Below are 26,352 nucleotides of genomic sequence, written 5' to 3' on the forward strand. Positions count from 1 at the left end.
TGCCCGAGGAGGAAAACCGCCTCTGCAGCAGCGAAAGAGTGTGTGACATTTGAGAGAATATGGGAAAATGCGCAGCAGTGCTCGGTGTTGTGGAATATTACGTTGCAATACGGGGTAAAAGTGGTGCTTTAGGACCCAGTTGATGGTTGTGATTGTGGCTGATATTTTCCACGTTGTGAGGGGAGGGGGTGGCCCGGAGGGGGGGCTGTCAATCATAGTGAAAGTGGCCGGGGTGGGCAGGCCTCTCTGACACTTTGTACCGTCGGAGGGGGATATTTAACTTGGGACTGAGCACCACTCGCTACAGACACACTCACACACAGTGTGCCTAAGCAAAGAAACGCTCCAGCGCCAAGTCTCTCAGACTCCTGAAGTAGGAGCGACTCAGTAGGAGCTTCTGTACCAGTTATCAAAGGAGTAGAGACGCTCCCTCAGGAATTGACCGCTTGCATCGACCGGGCAAAAAACAGGCTCCAGATTATGGACTGTCTCATCATGCAGCGACAGTGGGACCTGGAGCTTCTCTGAGGGGATTCGAGCAGCGCCGGAGCGAGAGGAACTCTGAACTAACAACGCTCACTGGCTTCCCTTTTCTGCAGTTTGCATTTGATATGCACTGACACTGCAGCTTTTCCAGCGCTGTTTGATTTTTTCTTCTTCCTTTAAACACATGTGGGAATGTTACAGACTTTTCTGTAAAAGAGCTGCGACTTTGGAAACATCCTCTGGAAAGATTCAATGGCTGTTGTTTCATAAAGTGAGATAGCATCCCCACTGCGGCGCGTCTCTCTCTCGAACTTTTTTTTCTTTTGGACATTTTTCAGTGAGTTGCACACATCGACGGCTGGAATACCGCACAGGGGGGGAGAGAGACTGGCTGCACAGAGCGTTTTCCTCACCGCGCGGACTGTGCGCCCTGGGACCTTGTCAGACCCGAGAGCGTCAGGCGACGTTTGAGAGAAGCCACGTTTATAAAAGCCGTGCGTAAAAATAACGTTGGCCAAGGCAGCCCTCATTGCTGGGCGCGTGACATTTAAAACTTGGTGAAGTGGTCTTTTGTGCGCCCTTCTTCTCTCGCGGGACGCTCCGGATCTATTCTGTCTCTTTAGAAAAACACTTCATCCCATGCAGCTCTCGCCTCGGCCGCTGTCATCCAGTGTCGACAGTCCGTCGTGGCTTCGAGTCCCCGGGGTAACCATGACAACCGAAAGAAACCCAAAGTGAATCCGAGGGAACGGGGTGAGGCCGGAGAGAGCGTGAATAGATCTGGTCTGGTGCTTTTTTCCCCTTTTTCTTTCTTTTTTCTTTTCTCTTCTTGGTTCAGACTAAACACTCTTCTGGGGGGCACCGCTGCGCTCCGGGGTTGCATCAGCGGGCGAGTTGCAAAGTCGAAGGAGCCCTAAAAAGCAAAGCACTCCGCTCCATGTCATTCAAACCCGACGTGGTCTATTAAAAGTATCGCCTTGCTGGTGACTGAACTTCTACTATTTATGAAGCCCCGGGCTGGTCATTGCAGAGAATACAGCGACCGGGACGAGAATTGAACAATTACTGACGCGAGAAGACAAAAGAGGAACGATGATGGGCCTCTCTCAAACGCTCCTCTTCTACGTGCTGGTGTGCGTCCACCTTGGAGTTTCCCAGCATTACCTTCGCCTCCGTCCATCTCCAAGCGATCACCTCCCCGTGCCCGACCTCAAGGAGGACCCCGACCCGGAGTACGACCCCCGGGAGCAGGACTTGGCCGAGAGGACTCTGAGGAAAAAGCTCGGCAGCAACTTTGACCCCAACTTCATGTCCATCAGCTCACCCATGCTGGTGAACCTCTCGGCGTCAGACAGCCAGGTGAAGCTGCAGGGGCCCATGCCTAACGAGATTAAAAAGCTGGACCTCACAGAGACCCCCTATGGGAAGCGGGTAAAAGTGGGCAAGAAGGCCCGGAGGAAATTTCTGCAGTGGCTGTGGACCTATACGCACTGCCCGGTGGTGTACACCTGGAAGGATCTGGGCGTGAGGTTCTGGCCACGTTACATCAAGGAGGGGAACTGCTTCTCCGAGCGCTCGTGCTCCTTCCCAGAGGGCATGTCTTGCAAACCCGTCAAGTCAATCAACAAGATTTTCCTCCGGTGGTATTGTCAAGGCTTTCTAAGACAGAAATACTGTACGTGGATACAGGTGCAATACCCAATCATCTCAGAGTGCAAGTGCTCGTGCTGATTCTCTCTAAGGAGGTGGTCGAGGGGGGAGTGGACTGGAAATACGGTTTCTATTGCACTGTTAACTCTCTACAGAGATGGGCACCATAGCAAATCTATTTTTTTATATAGCATTTTAAGTGAAATACCAACATTGTACATATTTAAGAAAAATGCAGCTATTTTTTCTAATTGAACCAGGACCATATTTTATTCTCAGCCCCGAAACGTGTTTTCGGGGGGAACACGAGCACTTCATGAGGAAGAGCTGTCTTTTTTTTTTTTTTCTTTTTTTTTTTTTTCTTTGATATTTTTATGAGACATTGAAGATGGGATGCATATGCTACACTTCTCCAAGAGGTGAACTTTTTTTTTTTTTTTTTTCCAACTGAACATTGATGCTGACTGTTATTTCACTGCAATGCTGCCTAGAGTTTTTGTATAATATTAATATCAATAATAATTGAATTGTAAAAAAAAAAAGAAAGAAAGAAAGAAAGAAGAAAAGTTGAGGTTAAAGATATATATAAAGGCGTGAACTCAGCTTTTTTTTTTTTTTTTTTTTTTTGGAATACATAGTATTGTAGAAATAAACAAATCTGTACGTTTTATTTATTATTTTAACGATTGTGAGTATAGAGCATAAGGACAGAGAATAGCAGAGTATACCAGAAAAAAAAATATTGGGAGATGTCTACTTGAATATTTCTAAAAATTAAAAAAAAAAATTCAATAAAATAAATAAAAAAGTAAAACATATCAGTGTACATGTTATGTTTACACGTTTTAGCAATAAAGTCTATCTTTTCAACGTGTATGTTGCTTACAACGAGTGTCTATATCCAGGGGGGCGTGTACACTGTAAAAAATATCATCTGAACATGGTGTCTCATCGGTCTTAAATCCTTTCCTTGGAAGAAAAAGTCTGCTAAGACGTGGAGGATCTGTGTTTGAGCCAGAAAACGACCTCTGAGTAAGTTTTCTTGGGGTGAAATTGAGCCACGTTTTATCCCCAAAAAAAAACGATGCCAGACTGATATTTTTTGCAGCGCAGACGCTCCGACATTACTACACAGTGAAGTCCGAGCCTCAGTGGCTGTGTGCGGACTGCCTGACGCTCCACGCCGTCACAGTGATTCTAGAAAGGGCTGATTTACTACGCTGTGTAATGCGCAACACATACCTCAAGAGCCTCCACAGAACTGGCATTCATTTGTCTCAGCCAGAGAGAGAGAGGAGTGGAGTGGAGTGGAGAGGCCACGCACATTCATCTGTCTACGCGCGCACACGCTCGTTTCAGGGGCTTCCGAGGTGTTAACATAATGGGTAAAATATGATTCAGACATTTCAAACAGTGTCAGATGATGAAATGGCTGAGCGTATGCGCGCAAGCCAGGGGCGTCTGGGGTCTGTGCTTTTTTGCTCTGGAAGCTCCACACAAGTTCCACTGAGGTATTTGTATAGAGGTGGACTGGAGCAGACCGGCGCCTATTCAAGTCTGACCGCCCTGGAGAGAGACAGAGAGAGAGAGAGAGAAAACACAAAGCCCATAAAACAATGGTCAACTGTTTTTTGACGTTAGCAGACTATTAATTGGAGAGCTGCTGTCTGCGCGTTAAAGAGATATGGCCAATTAAACGCGCCGGAGACGCGCAGGGAAATTAAAAAAGAAAAAAAATCAAAGCAAAGGAGTCATTTTCTCTAAGTAGAGGGGGGTTAGAGTGTTTATGTTATTCTTTAAATACAATCAACGACTTAAGCAGAGCTATGACTAACTGTCTGCCTGTGTAGTATTTCCACTGAGCGCATCTTGTGTGCGTTAAAGTGATTTGTGTGTTTGCGGGCAGAGCTGGATTTGACACTTGCCGCCCGGTTATTGTGACAGAACCGCTGAGGGGATTTGGTAAGCGGAGGAGAAGGACGGCAGCATGCCAACAGAAGAGGAGGAGGAGGAGGAGGAAGAGGAGGAGGAGGAGGAGGGGGGCTGCTTTCCTTACTGTCAGCTTCTTTCTTGATGATGTCTCGGGGTTTTTAGAAACTGCGTCTCTGACTCGACGGCGCCACTCAGCCGCCCCCTCTCGACTGCGCAGAATGAGGCACTTTGGGAAACAGTAACCCTTTCAGGCTCTGCCCGGAGAGTATTTTAGAAGCGTGTGAAAGGCAATACGCCGCCCTGGCTCCAGCCAGTTAGGTGCGCACCTTTTAGAAACAGAGCCTGCCAGCCAGTCGGATCAGTGGTTCTCAAAGTGGGGTCCGGGGACCTCCAGGTGGTCTTTAAGGGGATTCCAGGGGGTCCTCAGCAAAATGAGGGCTGGCTGAATCTCAGCAAAGGGCTTGAATCTCTAGAATAATCTCATAACTTTGATTGCGTGTCACTCATCTCCTCACTGAGAGTGCCAGATGTTAAAAAAACCAACTTGAATGGGCTCAGTAGGGTGTCTCTGTGGGTTTAAAGGTGCAATATGTAGTTTTGGGAATGGCATAAGATAAGAGTGTAAGGCAAAGATCTCATAGCCTAAACAAACTAAATCAACAAACTCTTTTTGTTTTCATGACTGAATAAAGGACAACGCAATTTCACTTTTTATATGTGGCGGACCCTGCCACCCTTATTTTCCTCTGAAAACAGCATAGAAAAATAAAAAATATTTCTGAGATGGTATTATTAACTCTTTAATATCGTTAATATTAAAATCTGGTTTGAATTTCTTCTCCAAAACCACACAGTGCCCCTTTAAATCAAATGAAAATGTGATTGGTGTTTAATTATACTCAGTCTGATTAGATAAACTCATCTTTCCTCCAACCTGCCTATTCTGCTCCAGATCCTCTAAATGAATCCCATCCTAGAAATAGAAATCTTTCGAATACACAGTTATTACAGAAGCATCTAACACGGGAGGTTGTAGGTTAAAAACAGCCCGTGTGGTTTTTCTGCGAACACACACACACACACACACACACACAGGGAAAATTGCCAATCCTCAAATGAGCAACTGTCAAGAGACTCCTGTCTTCACGTCCATGTTGACTATATCACAGCTTCGCGCCATTCATAAAATCTATACCTTCGTTCGTCAGCGAATCAGAAGGTGTCATCGTGAAATGCGCTTGATGTGAATTTACAGCCCTTATGGCTGCAGACAGACCTTTGATTGAACGATTTAGAAAATGTCTCCCCATCAGCTCCATCAGAGGGCCACATGTGGAGCGCTGACACATCAGAGGAGCCTGAGTTCACATAAAAAATGTCGAGACAGTGGTGGCCTTTACCCTATCAATCCACATTCATCAGCATACAGTCCTCAAGTTTGGTGTATTTGGAAGCTTCATATGAAAGATAAAGCACATATTTGCTGCCTGTAAGGAGATAAAATAAAAGGCCTGGAGACAATTAGGATAGGGGTGGTGGGGGGAGGGTTTTTGTGGCGAAGATGATGAGGCTCTGTCTTCTGATGAGGGTGAGTTATTATGATGGATTGCGGTCTGATTGGGAGTGATTGGGCTGCGTCAGTGGGTGGGTGGCAGAGGGGCTGCGGTGACTTTTATTCGAGCGAACATGTGAAAGACACATCCATACCTGCGAGGACACAGCTTTACAGTACAATGAAAGTGCATGCTGATCACACACACTCACACACACATACACACACACACACACATATCTCCAGCACGTGTCAGACAGACAGAGACGGAGACAAGGGTCTGTGGCTGTAAGTAAGGCCCAAACCCCGTGGTTGTAAAAGCCAGTGAGTCAGCACTGCTGAGGTTATTGATGATGACAGGGTATTAGATGGAGCACTGAGGGGAGGGAGGGCACATACACACCACACACACACACACACACACACACACATAAGTGGAGTCACCGCTGATGATACCCGGCATTCAGTCAGACCACCAACCCCAGCTTGTGGTGTCTGGAGGTGTGTGTGGGCGTCAAGAATTTGTTCATATGTAAAAAAACGAGATGCGTCTAAGGAGTGTGTGTGTGTGTGTGTGTGTGTGTGTGTGTGTGTGTGTGTGCATTGAATGGTCATTCTCTAAACCACCACAAGCCCCTGATTGGTCAATTACAGTCTTCTCTCACAGGGCCTGAGCTGTGTGTGTGTGTTTTTTAAGCGTGTGTGTTGAAGATTGGAAGTCTTCATCAAGGATCTCGCACACTTCCAGGATCCAGGATGGTCCTGACGTCGACCATCCGTCACCGCAAGGGCTCGCAAACCTGACCTGGAGTCAGCGGCAGCGGGCACAGAATTCACGACATGCCGTTACATCAACACGGCGGCCATCTTTGTCGGCAAACAACAGGTGACTGTAGTCGAATAACAGGTGATTGTAATCAAACTCCAGTCACCGCCAACGAGCGGCGCTTATGACAATTAAGCAGACTGGAAATGCACGTAATGCCACGAAGAGTCATGAGTGCATCCATCACTCACAGGACTGTATTACTTTAATGTTGGTTTCTCAACGCCGGCTGCCGGTTAGTTTCGGGGGATTGTTTGTCACGTGGGAAAGTCTGGCTGGTAACTTTAGTCCGAAGTGTGTGAGGAGCAGCTTGTGATGCCAAGCAGGTCTTATAGTACTTAAAGGGGCACTGTGTAGAAATTCAAACTAAAAATCTGAACATTTACAATGTTAATGAGGTAATAATACAAACTCAGAAATATTTATTTTTTCCATAAGTGAATAAACAAGCTGTTCTCAGAGGAAAATAAAGTGACACTGTTTGAAGCTAGAAAGGTGGCAGGGTCCGCCACACATCAACAAAGTAAAACAGTATGAAACTCTCTTGTCCTTTAAGGTCAGTTTGTTCATTCAGACATGAAAACAAACAGTTTGTTTATCTAGTTTGTTTAGGCATAAAACATCTTTCGCCTCTGATTAAACTTTCCTTGCCCAAAACTACATAATGCACCTTTACAGCGCGGATAGAAGAACATAGTTGACGAGGCCTTCGCTATCCAGGCTCCTTCCTTCCAGCATTTCCTCATACACGCAATTATATGTTGTGGCTCCAATCCTCTCGAGCCCAGTTTATCACGTTCATCTTTTATCCTCTTGATCTCCTCATACGAGCTATCTGAAAAGTAATAATCATGTCTATTTCATGCCGTCTGTGTCCTTGGAGCTCCCATTAGAAGCCTTGCAGTAAGAGCCCCGGCTGCCCTATATGCTCTTACAGTACGCTGCTACCCTTTTAATCAGACGCATAGTGTCAGAGTCACATTTCTGTAGTCATGCTTGCTGATTACTCAGTTTAACTCTTGTTAGATGTAACAGATATTGTAAGCCCAAAGTAAGGCCTAAAAATAGAGCTGTGGGTGGCGTGGCGCTCGCAGGGCTGGGAATAGTGCATATTCTGAGCTCTGTTTCCATGGTTACTTGTGCTTTCTCCCATTGCCAGCGTGGTTCTTGGATTCAGAAAATTGGACCCTTTGCATCAATGGCTGCTGTATTTTTTTATTTTTTTTTTATCCCTTTGAGAACGGCCTAATTTTACTTTTTTATCGTGTTTTTTCAGGAAACGCGCGTTAAAGTTTGTGGAGCGTGTTCGGTACACGCCGGTGTCACAGACTGCGAATTGTGAATGTGTGTGCTAAAAATGTATGGACACAAATACGCCATTAACCACGACTGACTCTGCCATCTTTACCTCATCAGACTAAAACCAGAAACCAGGCTTGTCTCTCAGATGGGACACAAAATTGAGGCTGTTTCGAGCTTCCCCTGCAAACATACAACACACACACACACACTGGATCTCAGGACAGACACCAGAGTTGGACAGCGCTCATCACCAGCCCACACTAACACTAGGTGTTCCCAGATCGCCCCTGTTACATTATTGGCCCCCGGTCGCCATAACGACACACGCAGGTAAACCATCTCTAAGTTGTTTACTTGACTACTCAACTTGATCATGATTGAGCCGACTCACTTGAGTTTTCCCCCAATTAAAATCTATATTTTCCATATCCATCTCCTCTCAGCTCACTGATTGCTGCTGTACACTCTCTCTCCACACACACACACACACACACACACATATACACCTCCCCCTCACAGCCTGTCCGGCGGCTGTCTCCCAGTACCCCTCTGTGCGCCTAGATGGCATGCTGAGAATGTTTACTTTCGCCACAGTGTGTATTTACAGAGCCTAATAGTTTTTTAGGCCGCAATGGCGCCTCGCTTCGTAACATGTGTACAACCCACCTACTCCCTCACACACACACACACACACACACAGAAAACATACATCGCCCCCACCAAACAACAAATCAAACCTCTGGTATTTGGGGTTTGGCAGCGGCGAGAGGAGCTCTGAGGCAGCCAGGTGACACGAGGAAGCAGCGACATCAGAATGCGACGTTACCTCTGCTGTGATTGGAGTGAATGGATCAGATGAAGCTAAAAATAAGGCCCGGAGAAGAGAGTGTGTGTGCTGTCAGAGGTTGAATGAATGCACGAAGGGTTTTGCAATGAATGGACACACGATGTCTTGAATGGTTATGCGTGACATGTGGCAACCAAAGAGATTTGTGAATGTGTGTGCACTACTGTACTGAGGGAGACGAGTGTGCAAGTGTGCTTGGATGAAACAGATCGCGCAGATGATACAGTTTAAGTGTGATTTCTGATGTCAACTTCTTCCTGGTCAGAGTTTCGAAATAGATGGGGGACCTATCAATTGAGTGTTCATGGTTATAGAAGGTAAAACAAAGGAAATTATAGCAGAAGTTAAAGAAGACATTGGGATAATGACACAATCAGCCAGGTACAGTGCTGCATTTCACGGAAACTGTCCTGCTTGCTTTGGTTTTTGTTCCTTGCAACATGTACTTTGCAAAAACATGACCGTACAAACAATTAAAAACTGCAACGTGCAATTTAGTAATCATGTCATATGACATGTTAGTTGCTGAGCCGTGGGAAGACGCCAGTTTTCTCATTTTGTTTGCAGACCCAAAACATTGGGGAGCCACGATCCAAAGAATTTAACTGGTGGTTGTCCCTCCAAGCCTTCCTTCAGTCCAATGATTCTTATGTTTTCTGTCCTCGACTCGTTCTGACATGGTTTTCACATCTTATTCAAGGATGGCAATCTTATTATACAGAGAAGTCTTGTAGTTCTCCACATCCAAAATAGGTGATCCTGCCTCTGTTATGGGCTTGGTGGTGCCTTCAATAAGGTTGATGATCCCTTCCAGAGTCGCATGTAGTTTGGTAAACTTCCGATCCACTATAGTGCTGACTTTCTGTGTGACTTCCTGTGTGAGGCGAGTAGCCAGGTCTTCTTCCTAGCCAGTGGCAGCGCCATGTTGGCTAGCTGAGTGAACAAGTTCTGGCCAGGGTCTTGAATCAGAAGCGGACGTGCTCATAGCCAACATTAAAAAGTCCAGACAGGTACAAAAATAACTTGAAAAGCCCTATTTGTATCTGGTGGTGACCAGAAGCATGAACCTTTCCTGTTGACATCGCGTCACCCCAAGTCACCAGTGTAACAAAGTCTCAATCAATCCTCTAGTGTCTCTAAAACAAGTTCCTCATAAGCATCAAAATCAAAAGGTAGGACCTAACCCTAAAAAATAAGTGTAGCTAATGTTTTTTCTCCTGAATCAATAATGATATCTAACGAGTAAGGCAGTGCTTTAACAATGAATGACACAGCTCATACCTATACTGTTTGGTAATCAATGTTTGTCTTGAACTTGTGGAACATGGAACTAGAAAATAAAAATTAAGAGCATGCTCACATTATATGCACGCAGCCTCGGAGGAAAAAGACAATCCTGCAAACCAGTTCTGTGCAGTTTGTTGTCATGCTGGCATACAGTATTTCCAGTGTGCTTCACTTCAGCGGAGTCAATCAACCATTATACAGGGTTATTTACATCTTAGGGGATGCAGATGCTTCAATACTGTATCATCAACGGTCATTGATCAGAATCCGTGGCAACCAAAGAGACCATCTGTTGAATAACAGTTGCCACTTTCAGGCCATTATGTCTGCAGTAATGAGACAATTCTGCTGAAAATTGGTGCAGTCTGTGTGTTGCTTTTTGCACATTAAACCCAGTTTCTTGATCATGAATCATCAAATTGTAAACCTTGTGGCTTTAATGTTTTGCTTTAAAGGGACAGCTCACCCCAAAATCAGAAACATATCTTTTTCCTCTTACCTGTAGATTCTTGGTGTGAGTTTCCAAGTTTTGGAGAGACTGGCCGCAGAGATGAAATTGAAATTGAAAGACTCAACAGTGATGTCTCTTTGCAGAAATGAAGACCCAGTAAGCGAAGATAATCCACAGACCTTGTTGTGAAGCAGTTTGATGTCAGAACTATTTTCTTTCTGCTGAACTACACCTGCCAGTCGTAGGTTAATGGTGTCCTCTTTGGCTGAGCTGTAACGTTAGCTAGCTTAGTGAGCTTAATTAGCTAGCCTTTCATCCACAAATAGATGTAAGCTTCCTTCTGCATGGTGATACGGAAAGGAAATAACCCTACATGAAACTGCTCACAACAAGGATTGTCCTGACAAACTAGGCTATCGTTTCTTTAAAGAGACATTGCTGTTGAGTTTAATACTCCAGAGAAGGCAGACATTTATATGGCCAATATCTCCAAAACTCTGCAACTCACACCAAAATGATCGAGATGGGTGGATTGCACTACAGGTAAGAGGAAAAATATGTATTTTTGATTTTGGGATGAACTGTTCCTTTAACCTTGAGTTGCTATCAGCTATCCATCTAGATCTGAATACCACAAAGTCTCTGATGACAGGTATTGTCAGATATGTACATGACGCAGGATGCAATGGAAGCCACCACAAAATCTCAAATCTCAAATCTCAAAAACATCACATACCTGACAGATTAATGATAAACAACAGCGTAAAAGTGCAACAACTGATGTGTCCTTTAACTGTGATCACTGTAAAAGGGGGTGAATAGGGCAGTGTACTCAATCCCACTGAAAGGACAGAAAAGGCATTAAGAGTGGAGTCTGAAACACTCAGGCCATTGTTTTATTTTCTTTCTCCCATAAGACAAAGAGAGCGAGTGAACCAAACAGGTGAAAATAACTGGCTGTATTTTTCCCCACTGGGCCGCCGCCGCTGCCGTGCACGACTTGGGCTGCTGAACCTGATGTCCTGACGCCTGCCTGTCTGTCGTATTCAGCCGAGGTGGTCTATTCAGAGTGAGGGACCAGGGGATACACAGCCCAGGGGGTGTGGACGTGTGTGTGCTCATGTATGTGTGTCGGTGGGGAGGGAGGAGGCGCTGTGAGCAGCGGGAGAATGCTTGGTGATGGGTTACCAAAAACAGAGCACCGGGGGACAATGGGACCCAGGACATTCCTGACATAACCCCAACACACCGGGGAGGAAGTGGAAGGGGGGGATTTATTGGTGTCAACGGCCCCTCGCCCCGAGAGGAGGAACGGGTGCCTCTTTTGTCCCCTCTGGCGTTGGAGATGGACTGAATCGAGACGCCTTGCACAGAGAGGACGCCTCTAAACACATACACACATAATCACCCCTTTGAAAGAAGAACCACCAATTAGGGAATGGACATATACGGCTATAGAGGTTTAGACTCAAAGGGGGCAGGTTTCTGTGAGTGTGTGTGTGTGTGTGTGTGTGTATTGTTGCATGCCTGCCTGCATGCACTTGTCAATAGGGCCTGGATGTAAAGGGAGAGCCAAATGGGATGCTTTTCAGCTCAGATTGCACAAGGGTTGACCCCATGGGAACACTGCTATGAACTTGTTTGAATCAGAGGGCATTTAGTCTCATTTAGGAATGGTTCGTGTTACACTGAAAGAGACCGCAACCGACAAGACAATGTAATACTCTGGTAATTGGCTGGACAATTGTCAAGTGAATTTCCCAGAGTGTCACCCAAAACGTCGAAGGACTCGGGACGTACTCTGTTGTTAAGTGAAATGGAATGAAATTAATGTAGAATATTGAGATTTTAACATTTTCCCAGAAAAGGTGTGAGCCATACCAGCCGTTATACCCATTAAATATCATCCGACTGGTGAGAAGAAACATCCTTCAGGTAAAGGGAGGGCTGGTTTTGAGTTGCATTGTAATTACTGACCCAGCCTGAGCCTCCTTATAGCTTATGCAAACCATACTGAAGGTAAATACCCCTTTTGTGAACGGAAATGACTACAGAAAGCTGACCACCGGGCCTGACAAAGAATACCTTTTCCATCGATACTCGAGACTTAAACCCTACAGACAACATCAACACCACATTGACTAAAGACAGACATTTAAGGTCATTGATTTAGAAAGTACAGATAAAGCTGGATATAAAAGTTCAAGGTTCTTATTGATCACCATCACTTTTAACGTAACACAAGAAGGTTTAGACGTTCAAAACAGATTTCTTCCCGGTCGGTCCAAACAAACAACTATCTATCTTTAAGGATAAACCTGCAGGGTGCCATATTGATTGATGCCATTTTTTTCTATACTATCCTGGTGTCAGTTTACACCTTTTGACTGTCTGGATATGGCCTTTCTTCAATGATCACCTACTTTGACTTGGCTGAGACAGGTGGAGGACCATGTCAAACTAAACCAACACTGCCATCTTGTGGTGAAAACACTGTGCTATCCCGTAGAGTGAATGTGGGCAGGCTGGTAAAGCTGTGTGACTGCACTGTAATCCCAGATAAGCGGTGGGAAGCTGACCTTTTAAGGACTTTTTGAACCAGTTTAAAGGATTGTTAACTTGTCAGGGATCACATGGTGCTTTATAATCAGATAAACTGACAGTTATCTCACTCATTCTCAAATATGTTAGTTAAAGCATCCTCAGTTTAGCTTTTTTACTTCTACATTTGTCAAGTACCACTAAACACCAAGTACAACAGAAGCTCAGTTAATGCTCATCTTATTTCAGCTCAGGCCTATTCAACCGGAGGTCTGTGGGTCGAACGCAGCCCTTTAACAACCTCATTCATCCCTGGGATCATTTCATTAGGAGGCTAATTAGCCCATTGTGCCAAGGAGGTTATGTTTTCACCCATGTCCATTTGTTGGCTGGTTGGTTTGTCAGCAGGATTACACAAAAATTACTGAACGGATTTTTACAAAAATTGGATGGAGGATGGTTTCGACCCAGAAGAGACCCCATTAACTTTCGGTGCGGATGCGGATAAAGAGACGGATCGAGGGAATAATGTGCTCTACTGAGTGCCATTCTAGTTATGTGCTTATTTAATTAAAATGTTTTAACTCAGGCTGTTAAAGAGGGGGAATATATGAGAATCAAACTGACAAGCTTCTGAGATTAAAAAAGTGCAATGTCTTCTTCCTCTACTGTCATATATATATACTTTCTTTTTCAATTATGCAAGTATCGTAAAGCTGTTGTACAACATAAATTGAAATTTTGACCTGATGGTGGCACTTAATGAAAAGTCAAGGAATCTACAAGATGATTAAAATTCAACCTGAATTGTCTGTCCCATATAGTTGTTGAGACATTTTACTAATCAGGGGGTCACCAGAGTCCTTATGATTCATCCTCTGGGCATCCTAAATGTTGAGATGTTTCAGTCTGGACCACTGACTGACAGACGCTGCCATCACAGGAACAGGAGCAGGGTGCTGTGGTGACCTCGGGGTTAAGTTATTTCAGTGTTGCTCTGTTTCAGCTGCTTCAGCCGAACGATCACCCACCAATCAAAACTGGTAATAATTACCATTTTTGATGTTAATCGACTTAGACACAGAGGAAATACCAAAACATTTAAAACTTTTCTTCTAATGGATTGCACATTTATCAGGCTGTTATTTACTATCAGTGTGATTGAACTGAGCCTCCACCATCATCCACTTCCAGCTCACTGGATTAGAAGTAATTCGTAGCGAGGCTCTGTAGCCCTGGGTGGCATTGTTGTGGCCGTACAATTTATTAGCTAATCGACAAGACAGTGCCAGATTCCGCCGCTCATGAATATCAAGGGCGGAATGAGAACCAGAACGTGAGCTTTCATTAGAGCGTTTCGGCTCTCTCGCTCTTTCTACATCTTCAGAACACACATCGAGTTCAAATGGGAACTCCCAAGCGCTTCCAGCTGGCAACACTTTGGGATAATGATGCTGGATTCCACACAAATGAAGGGTCTAAATACCACCAGAGAGGTACCTGAACACCCCCCCTCTCCTCAATGCACAGACATGCATACATGTATGTTAAAACACACACACATACTTCCAAGGAATCTTTCGTTTTCCCACATGCACTACACACCGAGTGGGAAAGCCAATTTCCCAGCGTCATCCTGGACAGTCGCTGCTGTCAAATGTAAGCAGCTCACCCAAAAATAATCCCGCAGCAAGTCAACAGTGCACACACACACACACACACACTGAGTCTTCGGGAGTGCAGATTGGGTTACTGCAGATTCCAAGCTGCGGCCTCAAGGTATCCTCATTTAAAAACTCTCTGCGGTTGAGTCATCAGTGTGAGCTGGGCAGAGACCACCTTCAGTGGTGTGATGTCAAAATGATGGATGGGACAATAATACTGGCAGAGGAGCTATTGATAGCTCTCTTTCCTTAATGTTGACATGTTGATACCGCACACCCCAAGCAATGGAAGTGTGTGTGTGAGACACAGAGAGAGAGAGAGAGAATAAGAGAGAGGCTCTAGCTCTGCACACACACACACACACACACACTGCACAAGGACATGCTGGTATTATGCCCATTAATATCTCTTCCGTTCTCACTCAGGGCCCGTGGTCTTTGAAGTGGAGTGGCAGCTGAGCCCTGAGCGAGTGAGTGTGTGAGAGGATGTATACAATAACGCCAACACGCCGTCCCCGACTTGAGATGAGTCGGCAGAGGGAAAGTAAACAGGCGGGGTTCCCCAGGCGGCTGTCGTTATGAACAGGGGGTGTGCTGAGAGGGGCTCAAGCCGTTTATTTTTACACGGGACCTCAATGTCGTTTGAAGTGCCCTCAGTGCTCTCTCTCTCTTTCTCTTTTTTAATCTCCTTTTCCAATCCCCCCCCCCCCAACCCCTGCCATAACTTAACCTCCCTCCCCCCCTCTAACCCCACCCCTACCAACACCCACCCCACGCTCTCTGGGGTTCTCGCCAGCAGCTAACTAATTATCAGTCGGTTGGGTTCCCCGTGTTTGGCCCACTTCTCTCTACCGCTGACTGTAAAGGCATGTGGATGTGCAGTGTGCGCGACACATATCTGTGCAGCGGCGTGGAGTTTCAGGGCTGAACTGAAGGGCATCAGCAGGAGCTGTGCAGAATAATGAGGGTAACTTTCAGGCAGTGGCACCCTCACAGTGGGAGGAGTGTCAGGTGTGTGGGTTCGTGAGAGAGGTGTGGAAATGTTGGGTACTTTCAGTGAGTACTTGTTCAGAACGTATACGGGCACTACTTTACCTTTACAAAGGATTCAGAAGCAGCAACAAATGGCCTTATCACCTCTGCCAAGGAGGTGATGTTTTCAGCCTTGTGTGTTCTTGTTTGTTGGTTTGTCAGCAGGATTACACAACAAACGTAGATGGACGATGGGTCATGACCCTGATTAGACGCCGTTAACATAAAGGGATGGATGCGGGAATTTCTTTCTTACTTTCCTTAACATTGCAAGATCAGACATTCTTTGACCTTTTTGTAAACTTCTCAGGGAATAATGCATGTGGCTGATATCAGCTACTTGATCTAAAGCCAGAACGATGTGTTATTTTTACCTTTAATATCCAATTATAAAGAAAACTCACAAGGCTTTTACTGTAAATGTCCTATAAGCATCTTTTAAATGTTAACAAAATGTCTTATAACCTAATAATATTAGGATGCTATTACTAACATGTATATAGTCCAATCGTGACCTCAAAATGAGCCTTTTATATGTACAGAGGAAGCCAATCCGTTCAGGAAACCAGTTATGTTCTACATGTGTTATGGGAATGGTTATTGTTAGGACCTGACCTACACACATGATAGAATAAATATGTTTCCTGGGACAGATCGGGTACTAATAGGATCTTTTTCCACAGACTCCACCATGATGCACCACCATGTTTCTACAGTACCGCAGAACGGACGAACCAAACACTGGCTCTGGAGAGGGCCTTTCAGGATTTTCACATTTTAAGTGACCACCATAGAGGAGGGTGAAACGAGGTTAATCAGTTGGTTGCAACTTGCATCTTCACCACTTAAAGCCACTAAATCCTAAATACAGTATCTTTAAGTTAAGTCCGTCGCTCCCTAACATACAGTATGAGCCACATGCCAAAGCTACCTATGATCTCTGCTGAGAGAAGATTGCACACAGGAGTGTTTTATACCCGAAAAGAGTTAAAAAGTGTTGAACCAGCTGAACAACTGGTGGGTTCATTATTACAAACGGATGGTGATTAGACAAGCATTGTTAAAATAGAACATCGTGTTACATTTTGGATCAACATGTCTTAAAGATGATTCATCTCACAATTTTTTTCAGGTTTTTTCCATTTGATTTTGGCCATAAAAACTTGACGTGAGTGTTCTTATAAACGAAAGCCTGTAAAGTGTGGAGATGTTTTTGAAAGCTACCACTTGGAGACACTTGAAGAGAAAACAAAAATCTGCTTTAATGGGGTTGAGATAGATTCTGGAATCAAAATGAGAACAAAAGCAGGTTGATGTGATCGCTTTAATTCACAAAACAACCTCTTTAACAAACCCCATACAAATCCTGCTGTGCGCCCACAGCTCAGCGCTAATCCAATTACAACTGACAGGATGTGTTTGATTACTGTAATTTAAGTCTTTAGTCAGAAACCGACTCTGAACATTCTCCCTTATTTCATTTGATTTGATTTTATCACATGGCTTTAAACATTTCTCAATTAAAGCGGCACTGTGTCGTTTTGGAGAAGCGATTCAAACTAAGAATTTTAATATTTACAATATTAATCAGGTAATAATACAATTAATAATAATACATAATATTGATTTGTTTCTTAACTGCTGTTCTCAGAGGAAAATAAGGTCCCCAGAAAACTGTTTGGAGCTAGAAAGGTGGCAGGGTCCGCCAATTATAAACAAAGTAAAACAGCATGAGGCTGTGTTGTCCTTTAAGGTCAGTTTGTTTAGTCAGTCATGAAAAAAAATCAATCAATGAAGATCTTTCTCTTCTGGTTATGATGTCTTCCCCAAAACTACACGTTGCACCTTTATATAAAAAGATGTTGACTCTCAGACAGGTGTGACTAATAACATTAATGATGGCTGCATTCCATTTCGGAGATTTGCTGCTAGTGCTGGTGTTTGCTGACTCACTTGCAGGGATAGCTGGGACAACTTCACGGAGCAGAGTATCATTAATGTTATCAGTAACACCTGTGCTGCTATGACACGTCTGTATTAATCAAAGTCTTTATTGTATTACTTATATAAGGCTTTTAAGCAACACAGCTACATCTTTTATTATGACTACTTCTAATATGATGAAGGCAAAAACTACAATGAATGTGCTCCAACAGGATGTAAATATAAATCTGTGGGCTGAACTGTGAGGGTGGATCACTGGTTAGAAACCTGACGGAGCTGTACAGGCGCTCGGCCACAAGAGGGCGCCCTCCCCCCACTGAACACCAGTCGCGGGGGTTTCCCCCTGGACAAGGTAACGCATCTCTCCTTGCGCCCAACAGCAGGGGCGCCCAACAGCAGGGGTGCCAAAAAATGAAGCGAGGAAAAAGCCGGAGGCTGACATTTTCTCCAGGGTGTCCGCCGCAGGGAGCCCAGCGCTGAGAGCCCCGGGCTTTGAGCAGACAGACCACTGAGGCTTGTTTTGCAGACAAAATCAGCACACTGATCCAAGAGTGCAACAACTCTAAAGGACCGAGGAGAGCTCCCCGCTTGAATCCCATCTGACAGCAAGTGAGTGTGTTGCCTGTTGTTGGTCCTGCTTCCTTTCATTCTGTCTTTAACGCAGTCCAATTTGTAATTGGAGAGATAATCTACCTAGATTAGTGCCTGGCTGGCGGGGCTCCTTTATTTCACAGAAATGCGTCAAAATTGGCCCTCTGTGGAAAAAACGCGTGGACACGGACAGTAGTGTCAGTGTGTGAAGAGGCAGTACTGTACGTGCGTGCTGGAAAACGGAGGGTTTCATAGCTGACAGCAGAAATGTTCAGTTTGTTGTGTTGTTGCTAAGATTTACAGTGTTTTGTTCAATTCCAAGAAAACCAAATTATTGAAATCCTACTTTGATTGTTCCAGTTTCTCCACGCGCTGGCCTACTTTCTCAAATGTCTCAGTTTTAAACTGAAGCCTTTTAATTGAAAACACAGGAGAGCAAAATGATGAGTGTGTCTGCAAATAAAGAAGCAGGGAACATTGGGAAAATAAAAAAAATAGTGGGGAATAATGAAGATTAATTATAAAACTAATTCATCCTCCGGTTAAGCCGATGTAAAAAGTTATTTTAGGGTCTGACTCCAGTGGGAAAATCGTCAAGACAGGAGAGAAGTCGAAATGAAGAATTGGGCTTAGACTAATAAAAGAGTAAAGTAATCGGACAGGAGGTCAGAGGAGCGGGAGGAGTCCTCACAGTAAATACAGGCCAGAAAAAATGTGTCAAAAGCTGCTGTAAGTCTCCGCGTCCTCGACATTTATCCTGCTTAGATTTAATTGATTTGAGCTCATTTCTGATGAAGCTGGCACCGCTTCTCCCTCTGGTCTTTAAACCCATTAACTGCGTCTTATTCCTTTTTTTCCCCTGCCCTGTCGCCTCACTGACATCCTTGATCAGTATTGGCTGCAGGTGTGCTCTCACGCGGGCGTCACACACACACGCACATGTGCGCGCACACGAGTGGAGTGGATTTGGGTTAATGCTCATTATTTTAAATCATCCGCCTGTTTGAATACACATTTTTAAAAAAAACGCTCTTTGTTTGAGATGAATTACTGGAAGAAAAGGCACAAAAGCGCAGCTCGGTCCCGGGCCGGGCCGATCCGAGCCGGGCCGGGCTGTTCCCCACAGAGGATGGTACAGTAAATACAGTAGGAATGTTGATCAGCTTACAGCGGGAGCCGCGAGGTGCCGATCGGCCGCGATGCTCGAATAATGAGGCAGCACCTGCAATAACACACACAGCAACGAGCCGGCTGTAAATTAACGGGACTTATGAAGCGGATTGCGGCCGTCCGCGCGGTTCTGCCGGACTGGTTTTTACAAATCCAACATATGTTGCTCTACGTTATTGTCGGAAAATGATTACGGCGCTCGGATGTGATTGGCTGAGACCATTTAAAAGTTGTAACAGACCAATAAAAACTGAAACAAACGTCACCATTCATGCTCTCTGACTGCATTATTTTCGTAGAAGTCTGTATTAATATAATTCATGACAATTAACTGCAATTATTGGATCTACCTGTGGCCTCTCCGGTGCGCTTTTACGCACAGCCTCCCCTGATTGGCTGAACTCTCATCGTGACAAACCACATTTATCTGCTGCTCTTTAACCTCCGCACTGAGAGCGGGCTATAAAGCCGTATGAATGCGGTTAATGAGTTAATGGGCTGCTGTCATGGCCGAGGGCGCAGGGCCACAAATCCCGTGCCAAAACGAACCCCTCTCTCTCTCTCTCTTTACGCACACACAAGAGACCCTCATCCTGATGCAACCACGAGCCAACACCGTCACATATTTAATTTGATGCCACTTATTATGACATATTTCATAAAAACGTCAACATTTTTGGTGCCTTGACGCACGGGCTCATAAACCCAACATGTGTTGGACTATTATTAGGATTAATAAGTTCTAACATTCGGCATCTGCCTCTTGTTTCTGCGGGCCCCCGGAGCCCCGCCAGGCCCTACTCTGTTTCAACAGGTTCAGCGTTGTGTTCTCATTACGACCTCCATATGGCCGCCTGTGAGCGCAGCGAGCCATGGGGCATTTGGAGCGGGCGGCGTAGTAAGAATGAGTCCGTAAAGCGGCGGAGGTATTTGTTGTAAAAGTGAGAGCAGTTGTGTTGTTTGAGGGGAGAGAGGGGGGGGGGAGAGATGTTGAGCGAGTGGTAGTTTGGTGAATTGTTTATTTTCGTTTGTGCTTTCTTTTGGCTTCACGACTGAATTACACGCGTCAGTAAATTGCAGGTAAAATGAAACTCATGTAAAGGAAACACACAGCGGGCTTATGGAATATTTGAACTCTCTCTCTCTCTCTCTCTCTCTCTTCCCTCTCTCTCACCCCCTCTCTCTCCCTCGCTCACACACACGGTTGGGGAAATCTGGGTTTGATTTTAATGGGGAGTAGCCTACCCCGGGCTCGCTTTACAACCTATGGATGTACTGGAAGGGTTTCAGTTGCTTTGAGCTTCGGGCGCGGATGGGTGCAGCAGGCAGTCAACTTCCTCTCGTGTGTCCCCTCACTTTTGACTGTGTTGCGCGCGTTCCTCTCGTCCCCTTTCTCTCTCTTTTTAAAAAAAAAAAAGAAAATATATATTTTAACAAGGCGAGTGTGAGAAACACGAGACACTTGAGCGCACGGAGAGGACGGTTTGTGACGGGAGAGCACCTTAAAGTGTGACTGGATCTCAGGGGGACGTGCTTTCAAACTCAAAGACATCGACATTCACGACTTGACACTGGGGTAAGTTTATAACTTGCGGGTCCGTTGTTCCTGTTGTAGTTTTGAGTGTGGAGAGCTGATTTTACGCACCGCTTCTTCTCTCAGAAAACGAAGTGTGTGACTCACGGCGCCCGCTGTGACGGGCTGTCCCATTACCTGCCATTTGTTTCAAATGAACTCAATGACTGTCATTACTTTATTATACGCTGCTGAGGTCGTGTGACTGGACTGCAAGTAGCTGTTTGGGTCGCTGATTCAGCGGGGCGCGCTGGATCAGAGCGGCGGACACCACAGACAGGTGTCAGCCTCCTCGCTTTACAAGTGGCCCGAGAAAAGCGAGAAAGAAGGGGATTTAATACGAGGTACAAGAGGTGGGCTATGCGGAGCCTGTGAGCTTTAATAGCGACTTGGAATCGGAGCCAGGCGCGGATGCCAAAGCAAGCAGCGCGCTTCTCGGTTCCCGTCTTCCTCGCCTCTGCCCTCGCCAAGTCTCCCAATGCGTTTGTCACTTCTAATATTTTCCCTCCTCGCTCTGACACCAGCACGTGCACGCTGAAAAATATTTATTGTTGATGATTGCTCCAAGTCACTCAGGTATGGAGAGGAGGGTGCAGGAGCAAGATCAGGCAGCTTTAAAGTGCGTCCTTTCTGTGGTTTATGTAGGATTAAAGGGGCACTGTGTAGTTTTGGAGAAGAGATTCAAACTCAGAAGTTCAATATTTATAATATTAATGAGGTAATAATACAAACAGAGAAACATTTATTTTCCATAATTGTATAGACAAGCTGTTCTCAGAGGAAAATAAGGTCCCCAGAACACTGTTTGAAGCTAGAAAGGTGGCAGGGTCCGCCACATATGAAACAGTATGAAACTGTGTTGTCCTTTTAAGGTCAGTTTGTTTATTCGGTCATGAAAACAAAGAGTTTGCTTGTTTAGGTATAACAACAACCAATGAAGATCTTTCTCTAGTGCACCTAGATGAGCTTCATTTGACACGCTGTGGCCAAGGTGTGACAGGAAACGATAGCCTCCACGATGAGCTCCACCCTCTTTAAACTCATCCGCTCTCCGCTCACAAGCACCGACAAGCCTGGTAGTGAAAGCGAGAGTCCCATCCAGATTGCTTATCTTAACTGCTTCAATAGACTTAAAGTATGCCCCTATTGCACACTGAAACAGTGTCAGCCACTTGACCTACTTCTCACTCCTACCGCAAATGACTGGAATGAGTCCACGAAGCAGCAGCAGCAGCAGCAGCAGAAGAAGAAGAAGAAGAAGAAGGCCCCTGAATCCTCACTGCTCACCGAGGTCAGAGAGAACGTAGGAGTGTAAACTGGAGCAAATGTTCGAGTCGAGTGTGTGAGGCGCTGCTCGTCTGGAGCGTGGCCACCGGCTTGCCATGTTTTCACAAATTAATCATCATTATTTAATTGCATCACACCCCGCTTCCATCAATAACAGAGGCAGGGAGGTTAGAGCCAGGAGCAGCTGAAGGCACATGATGTGGAAGCTAATCCAGAGCAACATAGTGCAGATTTGTGTGTGCGTGCGCGCGCTTGTATGTGGTATTTATGAACCCCAGAGAAAAGCGGAGGGCTTGAGATGGAGATGGAGATGGAGAAGGCTGCCGTAACATAAGTAGATCGTTTTCTCCTACTTTGAAAAGCAGGATTCCTCGGAGCTCTTGGCTCGGTCCACCTGAGCGAGTAAAGTCAACACGTCCAATGTATTTTTCTTCTTCAACAGTTTGACGGGGGGAAAGCTAGATGCGAGGTCTCTCTTTTCTGTTTTCGCTGGGTGAAACCGCCCGTCCCCCGCTTCAATCTTTTGACATATTGGAAAAACAACCTCGAGCCGATTGAAAAATTTCGCTCAGTTTAACCGTGACCCCGCTGGTGAAGCTGTCAATGAACTCGGAGATCAGAATGATCGCCTTTCATTTTACAGCTGTGCGACAGGAGCTAACATATCAGGCTCTGGCTCTCGATTCACACGTTCACTGTCTCCGCTTAAGAGGTGAGAATGAAGTCGAAAGGCTGTCTTACTGCTGACTTGTAGCCGTGTGTTTTTACTTTGAGAGACAAATTGGGTGTGTGTGACTGTGTGTGTGCTCACCTCTCCTCTTAAAATACCTGTCATTCGTCGGCGTGACACCCAAGATGTCTCTCGCTGCGGGAAGAGGATCCAGGGGCAAAGATACACATGCTTCATCCTGCCACTCCCCGCACCCTGCTAGGCCTGCATGTGTCAGCCCCACATTTCCTCCAGATGCAGAGATTGTGCGTTTGTGTGTGTTTGTGTGTGTGTGAGGTCCGCACATGTGTCTGTGCCCACTTATCAGTGTTCTTATCTGACTTGGATACACATCGTAGACGTCTTCTGTATCGATGGCAAATCTCTCAGACGTAGTAACTATGTCTGAAAAGATGGGAGTTGATAATATTTTGATACTAACGCCGTTACGGATTCTGCTAATTGGTCCCATTCTTTATCGATAGGTTTTCATCATCGAGGCAACTGGTTTACTACCTCCGCAGAGGAGGTTTTGCCCTTGTTGCTTCGTCTGTTGGTTGGTTTGTAAGCAGAGTTACACAAAAACTACTAAACGGATTTCCACAAAACTTGTATGGAGGATGGGTCTCGACTCTGAATAGACCCCATTACCTTTCGGTACATGTCCAGAAATTTTCCCCCACCTTCTTGAACATTTCGAGATAGGGCGTGTTTTTACATTTTTGTTAATTTCTTAGAGATCTTGATGAAAAAAAATCAGGTATATGTAGGTGGCCGGTATCTATGAGTGAGTATAATCTGATGCAAATCCAAATAAAAATCTGGATTTGTATATTTTTTATCTGATATTAGATTAGGTTTGATCGACTTAAAGGGGACTGTTGGGCCTTGGCGGAGGTATGCGCTCTACTGAGTGCCATTCTAGTTATCCCCAAGTCTGATCATAGTAAAGCTGCCAATGAACTTGAGCCAATGTTAATATAATATAGGATATTCACCCTTGTGTATAGGGGGAAAATAGATGGCATTCCTGGAACTGAAGTCCACGTCGCCTAGAAAGATCTTTCAGAGTACTGCTTGAGTTTGATGTATTGTTTTTGTCATTGCCCTAGCCAGCACTTGGCTAACATGCTAACAAAGTGCGCTAAAGTTGTCCATCACACATCATTTTCTGACACTTGGGCTTTCAGTCAATACAATAACCACAGAGGGAGCAGAAGATCATGGGAGTTGTTATCTTCTTATCAATCGCTGTTGCCGTTTGGAGGAGGCCTACTGTTAGCTGAGTTGCCGCTAATGTTAGCTCAGCTCGTTTCTAACAACTATAACTTTAAATCCAGACGTCTGATGACAAAAATCCTTCATTGTCTTAGTTGAAAGACATAAAAAGTGACAGTGGTGTGACTTGAAAGAGTAACAAAGTAGTCGGCTGGAAATGTTTTGATGTCCAGTCATCCGGCCAACAACCGACTCTTGTGGAAAACTTTGAGCAAGTGCCCCAAAATTGCAAATGTTTACATCCAGTCGACAAAGATATCTGGTTGTGATTATCAAGGGAACAAAAGAGGAACTGAGGTGACGTTATATAAGTCCATGAGGGGAGTAAGTCGGGGTGGATGGATGGGTCAAAAAACATCGGACTTTAACACGAGAGACCGCTGTTCGTTTCCTGTTTAAAACCAACCGTCAACGTATTTAAGCACGGGCGCAATCATCTCAAACCACAGTGTTTCCTTAACCTTAACAAAGTGCTTATTTTAATCCAAGCCATCATTTTTCCCTAGTCGTATTTGTACGGAGCACACGAAAGCTCCTGGTGGGAATTTCTTTACTCCCAATACATTTTGCATTTCCTCGCATTAAATTTTCCGATCCCTCTGATCCATAGAGAAAGACTGAGCTTTATTATGATACATTTACTACGTAGTATTATGGAGGCAGAACAGCTCCAGCTGCAGTTACGGTTGTTCAGATCAAAAAACAGTTTGTCATTAAATAGACATGGACAAATGGCAAATTCCACTTTTAATCTGGAGGATTTGGAAGTTGCGTTATCGTCAGGCAAGCTGTAAGACAGACACTTGGATGCTTTTGTCTTTTCGCTGTGAGGCCGCTGACCTCTGACCTTTTAGGCGAAGGTCACCCTGTGCGTGCCGACGTTGCCGCCGAGGGAGAATGAGCAGAGGTGGAGATAGGGAGGAGAGTAACAAGAGAAGAGGGGAAAGGGAGTTGTCCAGTGAGTCACAAGCTTTGGCATCCTTTACAATGCGTCTTCCTGTGTGTAAGTGTGGGCACATATTTGGAACGCGAGCATGTGTTTGTCCGTCAACAACGTGCGTGCGCGTGTGTGTGTGTGTGTTTAAGTGTAATGTACGCAACCGTGTGAGTATTCCAAGCACTTAATAAAATGATTTGTGGTTTTCTTCCCCCTGTGAGTTCAAAGCGGGTCCTTGCTTTCGGCTGTGGGGTAGAGGTTGCTCTTGTGCAATGGAAAAAAAAGGACTGTTTTCCTGTTAGGGGGGCTTTTTGGGAAAACCGCGGCTCTGCCTACCGCAGCCGAGCCTTCAAAGGGCTTTGAAGGAGTGCTCACCTCTCCTCTCTTTAAATCCTTCCATCCCTCCAAACGAGCTACTTCCTCTCATATCCAGGAACACCTCACCTGCCTCTCCCCGACCACCAGCGTCCTGCTGCAGAGCTGCGGTCAGGGTTAGGCTCAGGTCCATGGGAAATGTTCTATCAAGGAGCCCTCAGTCGAAACACACTGGAAACCGTGCACTCTGGGAACTTTAACCCCTCAGCATTTTCTGCCTGTCTTTATGATCCCGGTGACCCCGCTCCGCTGCATGGCCCTTCATCTAGTGACAAACTGAGAATCTGTGGCTCTGCCCGCTGATCGCAGGTCTGTGGGTGTCATCCCGTTCTCAGGCGCATCTTGACGGCACATGTAGAGGAAATGCTTCTTGTATTTGAAAGCAGATCACAGTTTGACACAACAGGCTGTAAATTTGTTGAACCCTCGTCCCCTCACTCCCGTCTATCGCTCTGTCAGTTAAAAATCCGAGACAGAGTGCAACTTTTTCACTCCCTCGCTCCGGAGTACACAGCTCTATTTTTCATTTGTAAAATATTTAGTCTGACTTAAAGGTGCAATGTGTAGTTTTGGGGAAGAAAATCTAAGATCTTTATTGACTAATTCTTTTAATTTAACTTCAACAAACTGTCTTTGTTTTCAGGAGTGAATAAACTGTTTATATGTGGCGGACCCTGCCACCTTTCCAGCTTCAAACAGTGCTCTGGGGACCTGATTTTCCTCTGAGAACAACTTTATTCAGTAATGGAAAAAATTTATATTCCTGAGTTTGTATTATTACCTCATTAATATTATAAGCCTTTTGGGTGTTATTTTTAGTGACACCCCAATATCTATCAATTAGTAATTGTCAGATACGACTTAATTAAAGCAAGTCTTTATTATTTTATTAATTCATTCATTCATTTCTTTTTGCTT

General features: G+C 45.1%; 2 protein-coding genes across 3 annotated transcripts in view; both read left to right on the forward strand.

The window, feature by feature from the left end:
• Positions 1 to 266: 266 nt before the first annotated feature.
• Positions 267 to 2,971, forward strand: nog2 (noggin 2). Its single transcript, XM_084342490.1, has one exon. It carries the CDS (start codon positions 1,579 to 1,581, stop codon positions 2,215 to 2,217), a length of 639 nt encoding a protein of 212 aa, XP_084198616.1. The 5' UTR covers positions 267 to 1,578; the 3' UTR covers positions 2,218 to 2,971.
• Positions 2,972 to 17,909: 14,938 nt separating this feature from the next.
• ntn2 (netrin 2) overlaps positions 17,910 to 26,352 on the forward strand; it is a 49,313-nt gene continuing 40,870 nt past the window's right edge. The window contains exon 1 of one of the 2 annotated variants that reach the window (XM_084342428.1): positions 17,910 to 18,123. The gene's annotated coding sequence lies outside the window, so the exon portion shown is untranslated. Of the gene's footprint in view, positions 18,124 to 20,586; positions 20,852 to 26,352 lie in introns of those variants that run through there. The other variant, XM_084342427.1, reaches the window with a different exon arrangement.

Source organism: Pagrus pagrus (genome assembly GCF_965226575.1).
Source record: "Pagrus pagrus genome assembly, chromosome: 21".
Classification (NCBI taxonomy): Eukaryota; Metazoa; Chordata; class Actinopteri; order Spariformes; family Sparidae; genus Pagrus; species Pagrus pagrus.

Excerpts from the sequence above, each read along its gene's own strand:
- nog2 (XM_084342490.1), top strand. The coding sequence starts at position 1,579 with ATGATGGGCCTCTCTCAAACGCTCCTCTTCTACGTGCTGGTGTGCGTC.